General features: G+C 37.1%; 2 protein-coding genes across 2 annotated transcripts; both read left to right on the forward strand.

Moving 5' to 3' along the window:
- Positions 1–4,778: 4,778 nt before the first annotated feature.
- LOC6569565 lies at positions 4,779–5,912 on the forward strand. Its single transcript, XM_001995805.2, has 2 exons — positions 4,779–4,945; positions 5,005–5,912. Exon 2 carries the CDS (start codon positions 5,032–5,034, stop codon positions 5,713–5,715), a length of 684 nt encoding a protein of 227 aa, XP_001995841.1. The 5' UTR covers positions 4,779–4,945; positions 5,005–5,031; the 3' UTR covers positions 5,716–5,912.
- A 4,944-nt stretch (positions 5,913–10,856) lies between these two features.
- On the forward strand, positions 10,857–11,223 carry LOC6569827 (metallothionein-4). The gene is made up of 2 exons (XM_001995804.3): positions 10,857–10,956; positions 11,018–11,223. The coding sequence occupies exons 1-2, from the start codon at positions 10,932–10,934 to the stop codon at positions 11,125–11,127; spliced, it is 135 nt and encodes a 44-aa protein (XP_001995840.1). The 5' UTR covers positions 10,857–10,931; the 3' UTR covers positions 11,128–11,223.
- The last annotated feature ends 306 nt before the right edge of the window (positions 11,224–11,529 follow it).

Below are 11,529 nucleotides of genomic sequence, written 5' to 3' on the forward strand. Positions count from 1 at the left end.
AATATGTCAGTTTTTTATTTGAATTCTTATTATTGTTGCTACCTCTGACTTAACTTTCGCTTTGACGGCAAACTTTTGCTTTTCATGCTAGAACTAGCTGACAAAAGTTTTACTAACGGAGCGCAGCAAAGTTTTAGCACTTCAAGTGCAAGCGTCACTGCCATCAGACCACCGCCTCCCTCCCTTTCCATTAGGCCCACCTTCACCCACACTTCTCTCCCACACACGCACACAATAGCTGCATAGAAGTTCGAAGAAGTTTTCACTTGACTCACATTTGATTTAGTTGCTTGCTGCTTGATGTCCATTTTATTTTGTCTGATTCTGCAATTATGTACGACTATGTGGCAGTTGGCAAAAGTGCTCAACTCAAACACAAAGAAACTTAAACAAGTCATAAATTGTAGTAGTCAAACATACTCGACTGGCAGGTGCCTAGTTTTCAAGTAAAACTAGCTAACTTTTTTGTTGAGTACAAAATAAAGAGTGTCTTGAAAAGAATCTAAGCGAAGGTAGTATTTGCTTAATTACAAATTGAAAAATACCGACCGTTCTATGAAAGCGTTAAGCTTTAGAGCTCTGATTTCTATAATTTATTTCCATAATTTTAGGATCATAATAGCACTAGTTTCCAAACAGCATTGTATTTTAAATTCATTTTAGCTTTCACATCTCTACGTGCAATTTATTTATAACTATTTATTCATTTTTATTTTGTTTATTCAATGTCCACTAATATCAGTTGACCAAAAAAAGAAGAGAAAAAATAAATTAAATTAAATTAAAAATATAAGTAAATATTTTAACATAGATAAAAAAAAAATGCTTATAAGATTTTTGGGAATATTTAAATGCAAAATGATCCAATATATATTGCAAGTAATTGTTAAAGCACCAGAAGAACCCCATCAGACCACAAAAAAAATGGCTAGTATAAATTAGTTACGATGACACAAATGCATACGAAAATGTTATTGACGAGACAAGACAACGCTTAAGAGAAACTGTACAGTGCATAAGCAGAAAGTGAAATATTTCAAACACGTCAATTTATATCGCTGCGCCAAGCCTCATAATAATAAAATAAATAATATCTACATATATTCATTGGACAGCTGTATGATGCCATGCTCAACTTATGTTTGTGTAAGTGTGTAGCGACAAGTAGCTATGCTCAGATGCTTATACAAGTAATGGCGGCACTTGAAACTTGCTGCACATAAGTGTTTGAAATACGTTCGTTACATTTATTATTGAGTGCTCCGCTCTGCTCAGCTTTACTCTACTGCCGAACAATGCAACACTCAGCCGTTAGCTGTCTGGGCTGGTTAATTTATGTCTCTCACAGTTTTTTGGCTCAGAACCTGAGCAGACTTGCTGCTTGCCGCAACTTGAATGCGGGGCGGGGGGCGGGCGTAGGTGCGCACATTTGACATTCGACACAATTCCCCGGAGCGGAGCACGTTGCCCATAGCATACTTATCCGGGCATCAGCAGCAGAAGTAGCAGAAATAGCAGCAGCAACAGCAGTCAGCAAACGGCAACTATCAGTAACTGGAGGCGTGCTGCAGTAAATGCATATTTTATATTTTCATTTCATTGAAACCGACACGTATCCACATTTTCTGGGCTCATGTGTCTCTGTGTGTCTGTGTGTGTGTGTGTGTGTGTGGCAAGGTTGCTGGCCGGCCCCTGCGACTGAAGTCGCAAAAACTGTAAATTCGAATTGAAGTCGCCTTTCAGCTAATAAGATACAAAAATTTGTCCTTTAATTGGTCGAATGCTGGCACAGTTGTAATTAAGGTCATTTCCGGTAATTTCCGACGGACTATGATTGTATTTCAGAACAGCTAACATTTTCCCTATGAATATACGTATGAAAATCTATCTGCGATAGCTGCTGCACATAAAGTTTGAGCAACTTATTTTCTTTGTTCTCTTCGAGTTGAATAAACGCTATTTTCAGCTGCTGAATATTTAAGCAACATGCATATGCATGTAAGAGTAGAACGGTTTTTGGTTTTATTTTTGTATGCCCACATGGCGGCCTTGCAATAAAATTGTGCAAGTCGTGCCACTTATCAGACGAGCCAGCTTTTTGAGTTGGCCTTATGACGCCCCTGAGAGGTCGCCGAAAAGGGTTGTTGCTAATGTTGATATTTACGTCACCGAAATATTGCACTTAATATATCATCGGGGATATTTTAGGCAAAGGGCAAAATGACAAACAAAATATGATGTAGTGTTATTATACTCTATGTGCCTCTACAGCTACACAAAACTAATATTAATATTTTAAAGAGTTTACTTTAATATAAAGTGTCTGGCTAAAGGCTAAGTATGTTGTTATTGATTTTATATGCTGGCACTGCAAGCGTGCACTCCAAGAGCAAATACCTTTGCACATTGACATTGTATATGTTTATTTTTGTAAAACACACGCTTTTGGTTTCCATTGCATTTCCTTCAATTCCCAGCTGCAATAGCTATATTCAGAAAAATCAACCTCCATTTTATTAAATAGCCCTAAAATGAAAGTCGGCCTAAAACCTTGTTAGATAGTTTCTATTTGTAAGATAAACATTTCAAAAAGTAGAAATGCAAAAAAAAGTAATGAAATTCTAAAATTCTGGCTTGGCTCTGATAGTGGAGTTTAGCTGTCGTCTGTTTTAAGAATGTCAAATTAAATTATTTGATTTAAAATTTTCGTTTATGTTAGATCTTAACATACAAATGTTTATTTATAAGAAATAAAAAAGATAAACTAATAGTAGCATACTTACTACACTCATAGAATAACGACCAGGAAATTAAACAAACTTTTTAGAAAAATTGACCCCAAAATTTGGAAATGTAAATCCTTTTTTATTCTGAGTGTAGTATCTTATTTCACATTGTGGCCGCGTTTGTCTTTTCGGCAACACCGCAGATATGCATCGGCTAGGTTTGGGTTTGATTCCTGCTCGTTGCGATTGCTCTCTTTTTTTTTCTTTTCGCTGATTTGCGTTTTGCTGCCTTCTACGAGTATTTGCTTTCTTTTTTCGACGACAAATTGCAAGGATGCCAATTTGTTTCACTGCACTGCATCCAAATACGTGGCATGTATGTCCAATGTGTCCGATTAAACGTGAGACGATGGGCTCCGCTACTATTGTGCTACTTGAGGAACACATAATATATTTTCCATAGCGATGATAGAATAATTAAAAAAACATCCGACAATACACTGAAAGTATCCTGAAAAAATATATCGTAACACCTTTCTAAGGAGAGGTGAATTGCGAACATATTTTTTTCCATGAAAGTATTCTGGAAAAGAAATTAATTTATTGAAAATACATAATGTCAAAAAAACTTTATAAACAGAGGCGAATATATTGAAAGCATATTTCTATATCTCTCCCAATCAGAATAACTTTAAGGCACACAATGAATATAGTGAATATATATATGAATATATATTATCACAATTACTTTTATGGGGGTATGGGAAAATTTACTTTCTCTCTCTATATCTTTACCTCACTCTCTATCTCTTTTCCATTCTCTCTCTGTCTCTCTCTCTCTCTCTCTCTCTCTCTCTCTCTCCCTCTCTCTCTCTCTCTCGCTCTCGCTGTCATTGTCTCTCAGTCTCTCTCTCTCTCTCTCTCTCTCTCTGTCACATTTTTCCTTTCATCAGTTTTCTACGGTCATCCCCAAGATTTTAAATTTGCATTCCTAATTTTAGTGCACTTAAAATTTGTTTTCTAAGCTGTGCACTTATTTGTCCGTACATTAATTAAAATAATGTTTGCTTAGAGCATTGCACTATAATCAAGGTTGCCTGCCTCTGCCGCTATTTGAGCAGCAATCAAAAGCCGATCGATGTTAACTTTCCACATTATTTGCATAACTTGTGCAGTGAAGTCACGTTATTGTTTCTAGCCACTTTAGGGGACATTCTTGCCACTGATTCAATTTTGTCCCTGAAAAGTTTGTGACTGTCATCAATAATATTTCAATAATGAGCAAGTTGAAAAATGCCATCAACTTTGTGGAAAGTATATGATGAACTAAAAAAATGTATTGTACAAGAGCTGGCAGTTAAGTAATTAAGCTGCAGTCGAGAATTAAAATTGCCTTTATTTCATTTTCATTTACATTGGTTAAAAGTGCAAAAATCGTTAACTTTTTTTGGAAAAGCAATTTGAATAAAATTTTGGTATGTGTTCAGTGTTAGTTAAGTGTAAATATCTCAGTGAGTCCATCCATATGCGATGCACAAACAGTTGCTCCACTTGCGCTGCATTAAAAAATCATTTTCATCTTCTTCTTCGTCAGCTGGTTTAATAGTCCGTGCAACAATGTGCGATGCGGTTGCCTCCAATTGAGTTTGGGTATGTGTGTGTGTGTGAGCACAGTAGCGAAATCAAAATACTTAATTCGACAATTATATTTCATATTATATGTTAGTATTAATATTATTAATATTATAAACATACAGATATTGCACTTATTGTATTAAATAAATATAAATTGTAAATAATAAACTGACAGAATAAAGATATCGATTTAAGGATTGCACTTATTGTATTAAATAAATATGAATTACAAATATAAATTCGAAATACCCAGAATAAAGATGTGGATATCAATATTGCACTTAATTAATTAAGCAATAATAAATTCATATTGATTTTTTGCTACTATCGAAATCAAAAGAGCAATCCATGAATTTTATTTCGTTTGTTGTATGCTTGTCACATTTAACAAAGATACAAAAATTAACAGCAAATCACCATCTGCTCCGGCGTTCAGTTATCGAAAACGCAATTTTAAAGCTCCCAGTGAACTAAACAAACTAAAAAGGCAGCCGAGAAAAAAATTCAAATGATGTAAGAGCCCAAGAGAAGGCGCAAATCCATAGAGTACTCCAATATTGTATTACAGCACATTTCAACTATTGGTAGGTATTTGTATCAATGAGCAAAAAGATGCAGTTAATTGCGGGTTTTCAATTATCAGGGCAAAAATCGCAAACTGCCCTCGGAAATGGACACTCTACAACGGCTTTTGTATGTGAAAGATTTGAGTCTGGAGATTGGTCATCATGAGATCTTCGAGCATTTCTGCATCTTTGGCCATCTGAAACGTGTCACAGTGCGTCAGCGCACCGAACACTACAAATATGCCACAATACTCTATACATCGGATACATCCATTGAGTTGGCACTCAGCGCCAATCCACACAATTTGCGTGGCAAACACTATTTTTGCCACAAGGCAGGCACGAGTCGAAAATGGCCCACGAATTGTTGCCCGAATAGGCTCACCAATGGCATTAGTCTCCATCAATATGTATACCATTCGTCAGTCATAGCAATGCCAGAAAACTTTAGAGTCGACCAAAGAAATGAGCCCCGGGCCAAGCGTTTCTCCTTGTTGCCAGAAGCATCGATGGTCCTGTTGCATCATCTGCGTGAGGAGCAGAAGCCGCCTGAATCTGCTCCAGCTAGCAGGCTGAGTCCGAATATTAATTACAAAAGACTCATGTCTAGCATGGGCGAGAGCTTCAACTTTGTGAGGCATAGTTACACAAATTTTGTGGCGCACAAAAGGAGACCAGGCCTCTACGACAAACTACCCATCGATGCTAAAATCAGTTTGACGGCCATCGCCTATGCAGATGTCAGAGATAGACGAGATTTGATATCGTTTCACTATGCCACCGACTAGAAAAAAAACTAAAAACACAAATCGCTACTTTTAATGCAAACGATGTGAGAGATGTGGCATTGAGATAAGCATCCCAGTAACTTCATCTATGCATAAATCAGAATCATCATATAATAGTAGAAAATAAACCAGCAGCTTCATATATACAGAAATCATTTCCGAATATGGTTAGCAACCTTATAGAATAAATGAAAATAAACCAGATATGTATATATTTACTTACCCTCTGAGTTGTTTGATATCCATGAGTTGCAGATGAGTATCTCTTTTGTATCTCAAATGAGTAGATACATTATTAAAAATTTCAAGTCCCATAATACATCATGATGCAATAACTCTGATCCGCTTTTGTGTATACGTTATAGTTCCTGAGTTCCTGAAGAGTCCGCCCACTCTTATAATAAATTAATTAGACTCAGTAATTAGATTAACCAGTTGAAATGTTTATTTTTAAGTTACCAACGTACCATATAAAGTTGGTAATACTTAAAATGCATATACTACAATTACAAAAGAGGCAATATTAATAATATAAAGACATGATTCTGATCCGCTCCTGTGCATGGGTTATACTTACATATGTATTTGTGTAATGCTGATGGGGCTCGTTCGGTGTGCTGGCAAGTGAGACCATATAATTTGAGCATGATGTTGATGTTGATGTTAATGCACTTATCAGTGCGATGCCGCACACACTTGGCAAGCCAGCCATTGCACTGGATAAACATCAGCAGGCAAGAGGAACAGCATTATGGTTGCTTGCAACTTGCGGTTCGCAAGTGGAGCAAGTGCAGCAGCATTCAATTTTGGCATACTTATGGCTTCATCTTCCTTGAGCGCGATGGCTTGTTAAAAACACCCAGTTGCAGCTCATATACTTTGTAATGGGGAGTAGGTATATATATATGAAAGTATGTGATTTTTCCACTGAAGCCATTCACTTTGATTGCTTTTGGACAAAGCGTCGTATGATTGTTTTTTGCTGCACTTGCTGGCTTTAGGGACTAGGGCGGTAACTGAAGCACTCAAGTGAAGCGTGCGACGTGGCAAAATTGATTTGTGCACGTGTACTGTTAGCTAATGAGCCGAGCTGGCCATTGCTCCAGGGAACACTGCAAATCACACACACGTACATACGTTGGGCACAGAGTGCGACGGGAGACGCTGCACAATTGTCGCTGACATTCGGTACAGGTGACAGCTGAGCTGGCGCACAAGCTAACTAACAGACAGGACAACGGCCACAGCTGTTTGCGCCAACTTTGCTTAATTAACAACATTATGGCATTAACATTAACACATTAACACACATAAGTGCATGAAAAAAGACGAAGGTTGGCCACCTTCGTTTGACTACAAAGAACATAACAAAGCACTTTATTATCCGGGAAGTGTTTAACACATTGACATATGACTAATGATTTAAAAACAACAGTATTTAAGTTAATTGCAGTTTAAAAAACATTCTTTCTACACCCAAGCATCTCAGAAATACTTTAAAATATTCGATAACTCTCAACTAGTACATTTAATTGGAAATAAAATTTATCAAAATGCCGCCCCAAAAAATTAAAAAATTATTCTTTGTCCTATAAATAATTCTTAAATATAAGAAAACAAAAGTCAATCAATATTAACTTAACAATTGCAAATATGGTTTCTATAAATCAACTTACTTTATGAGGCGCCACAAAGATGGCGAGAGCGAGAAAGAAAACTCTGAGTGTACGGAAGATCGTACTCATTGTTACTTGCCACTGCCCTGGAAATCATAGTCAAAAAGGTTTAATGCCGAACATTTAAAGCAACTTAAAGCTCAAAACTTTTGAAAGGATATTAACCAACTTCATGGCTGCATAGCTTATCCTCCCAACCGTTGTATTTATTGACATATGGCTCTGCTTGCTTAACTATTAAGCTATTATAATTAGGGCTTGATGGACTGGTCATGCCTTGGATTGGACTCGGATGACCCTGATAACTGATGCAGTCGTGCATCCCAAATTGCTGTCAATAGAGTTATTCAGTCTGGGACCAGTCAATACTGGGCTAGGCAGGACATCCGGGCCACTGACGAAGACACGCCCAGGATGTGCCGCTTAATGTGTTTGCTAAGGCCAAAGACATCACAAAGGCAACATATGTGAGTGTGTGTGTGAGGCTTTGTGTCATGGCTTAAAAGTGTTTTGGGAAATCAACGACAAATCGAAAACGAAATGAGTTTTCGTTAAATGCTAAGCGACGACGAGTGCACGCGTTAGTCTGATTACTCATTGGGGAGCGTTAACATCGAAAATCACAAATCTCAGAAACATATCTCAATAATAGTTCGCACTACAAACTCAAAAGTGGAATACTTGAAGACTCTTTCTGCTTACTGCTGGTATCTGGAATAAAAGGAATTGCAAATTAAAAATAAATATTTAATACAAAGTGTTTGCAACTTTAACAAGTCGGTCAGACTCATCGGTCGGCTATCCATATCCCATGCTGCCAGCTTGAAGGAGATACCAAAGAGATTTACAAATTGGCTAAATAGCTAAGATTTATAGTGGCTAAGAGCGATGGCCCACAGCGTTTTTGCAGTGCGTGCCGATTCGAAAAGTTTTCGGCCACATTTTAGCGCTATTTTGCCACATTTGCTTCTGTTGTTGCAGACACTAAAGCAACTATGAGATTTTCCATGAGGGCACCTGCTAAAAGTTGAAAACACTTTTGTTGCCGTTTGGCAGGGAAGGACTAATCTGTTAATTTATGTTGAAAAGTTTAGCAAGTTTTCAAGCGCTTAGCAGAACAAAATGCAATAAATTATTAAGACTATTTTCAGACCGCCGAGCACGAGCAACTATGGTTATATACAATTATTGTGTTTGTGATTGTCACCTTCAACCTGAGTTTGAGGTGGTTTGCTCAGCTTTGATTTCAGCACTTCAGCATCAGCCACAATTGAGCCAGCAACTTGAGTCAACCAAAAGCCGAAAGCCACACGCAAAAGATAAACATGCTTGACATCCATTCAAGCATTCATCCCTTCTCTCCGAGACGTGCCCAAGTTTAAGGCTAACGAAAAGTTAAAATGTTCTTATGCATAAGTGATGCGGCACGACATTCTTTTCCATTCCAATCTGTGACTTCAGATGGGCGGACAAAGCCCACTCACGAAGTACCCGCATTGCAGTTGTTTCACTTGCCGTTCCTTGACTGCGCCATGAAAACTTAATGCCGCAATTAACTGTTTGCGTTTGCGTTTGCGCTTACAGGCCGCGGCGACACCAAATTAAATGGCACGCATATCGCGTATACGCAGCGGCTTTGGCTTAAGCCCCAACTTCTCGCCAGCTCGCGTGACCCACTTGCCACAGCATCTGACACCAGCCTTGCAAGGCATACCCTTTACATCTTTATTTAAGTGCAAGCCAAAACCAAAGTAAAACAAGTTAGAATGTTCGAATCGAGACAGCTCGAATAGCAGATATCCTGCAGCCTGCTTTTAAATACATAGCTGATAATAGGTATGATTAATATGAAAAGTTGTTTTAGTCCCTCCAACATACACGCACTCTGTAATATTTTACCAATATTTGCAAATTAAAATTGAGCAAAATTGTTTCTGAGTGTAGTAAGGTTGCTGATATTTTAAGTTAAACATATTTATATATTCAAAATTATTAAATTTATTTTCATATAGTTTCTTATACATATTACGATCTATGTTCATGACTTAGTTTGAGATTCGAGTCTGTTTTCTCTGTGTTCAGTTGCCCTAAATATTAACGTATATATTATGCACACACAAATAATGTTTACCAAGTCAACTATCACTATTTTAGCTGCATGTTTTAGTTATTTGCCAACTGTGGATCACATTTCCGCCAAGTAAGCAAATTTTTTTTTCACGGCATTTTGACTGCCAGTGTTCAGGAAATAGCTGTAAGAACGTTTGAATTCGAATTTCCCCTTACACAAATTAACTGTGATGACTCTGCACAAAATGCAGTTACAGACGCGATTCCATTTCCGCCGCTTAAGCGCCATTTAAAAATCTGAAATTGAAAATTTGCGAAATGCGCCCAGTTTTTGGATCAAGCACTCCCGGACTTCACGTTTTGCTCATAATGACATTGTCAATCGCAATTAGTTGGTGTGATACACTTTTTGGCTGCCAATTCAGAGTCATTTTATGTTTGTCCTTCAAAATGTCTGAAACTATCTGTCTATCTTTCAGTCAGTCTGCTCTCTCAAAGTGCAGTTTGTACAAATTTACAGCACATTTATATTTACTCTACTTACACTTACACACACACACTGACGACTTGCTTGGCCACTCAGACATTTGCCCCCACTCGTGGCATTCACTCAGCGTTGCAATTTAAAGACTGCGGTGCTTCAAGTGTACTTTGCCTGAATGATGACACTTCAGTTTATAAGGTACTCACATATGGTACCACCATTGTAAGTGTTTTTGCTTCGCTGCATATCAAATCAAGCTCAACTTAAATTTCTAAGCAACAAACAAGCAAGCAGCAGTTATTTTCCACGAACCGAATATTTCATACGCTTGACTTAATATTTGCTCAAAAATGTATTCATGTAAATTAAATGACCTAGATTTTTTTGAAAACCATTATCCTTTATTTTTACAAAAACGCCCATACTGCAAAGATAATATACTTGCATAAACTGGCAAACATTCAATTCTGTTAATAAAAAATCATGGAAGCACAATATTTTTTAATGTCAAATAAAGTCAGTCGACACAAAAATAATACAAAAAGTAGAAAAGATACTGAGCTGAATTAAAAAACAAATTGAATATTAAATTTAACATAAGAAAAATGTCAATGTGGAAAATTACTTAACTCCCTATTTCCACATCCTGTGCAAATCATCTTGAATGTAGCAGGCTCCTTGAAATAACTGATAAGATATGAAAGTCGTGCGCAGCTGCGGTCAGACACCGTGCGCAAAATAAATCGCTGATAACGAGCCGGCTACGCAATTTTGCGCACGCCCTGATAAGACACAATAAATATTGTAAAATTGATGAGTCAAGTTAGTTGAGCGAGCTACCACCACATGGTGTGCAAAATTGCACTCACTCACGATCTATAAAATGCCAGAGCTACTGAGCTGAACACAAAGTCAAAAGCAAAGCATCAAGTTGAACACACTTGTTTAATACATCATTTTAATCAATAATCCAACATAAACACATAATGGTTTGCAAGGCTTGTGGAACCAGTGAGTATAGCAGAAGCTACCTGCTTTTATAACGCATTTTAAACTCGTATTCCCCGAATAGATTGCCAGTGTTCGGCTACCAAATGCGGCGACAACTGCGCCTGCAGTCAGCAATGCCAGTGCGCATGCAAGAATGGCCCTAAGGACAAATGCTGTGCCAACAAAAATTGACCTAAATTATAAAATCTATTGGTATTAATAAATGAACATTTGAATATAAATGAAATTGCAAGTTAAATAAAAACTTACCATCTTAAATATACCATATATGCCACGCGAGTGAAAGTCTAGTAAATAATATTCAAAATCAAATCTTTATTGGCCATTTTGACAAGAATAGTTTTTAGTTCTTTCGATTCGTATATTGCTTAATTAAAAAAAACTCCATTCATATCAAATAATTTGCACATCTTAAAACTTCCCAATATCAATGTGTGTTTGTTTTTTTTTCGTAGAGCATGCAATTATGTTCTGCCTACTTGGTTGTGTTTGTTGTTTGTGGTGGGAATGTGTGCATGAGTTTTATATTAAAATATTTAAAATTTGTAAACGAACACACAGAGTTTGTCGTTG

This window comes from Drosophila grimshawi, unplaced genomic scaffold (assembly GCF_018153295.1).
Source record: "Drosophila grimshawi isolate 15287-2541.00 unplaced genomic scaffold, ASM1815329v1 contig_311, whole genome shotgun sequence".
In the NCBI taxonomy this organism is placed as follows: Eukaryota; Metazoa; Arthropoda; class Insecta; order Diptera; family Drosophilidae; genus Drosophila; species Drosophila grimshawi.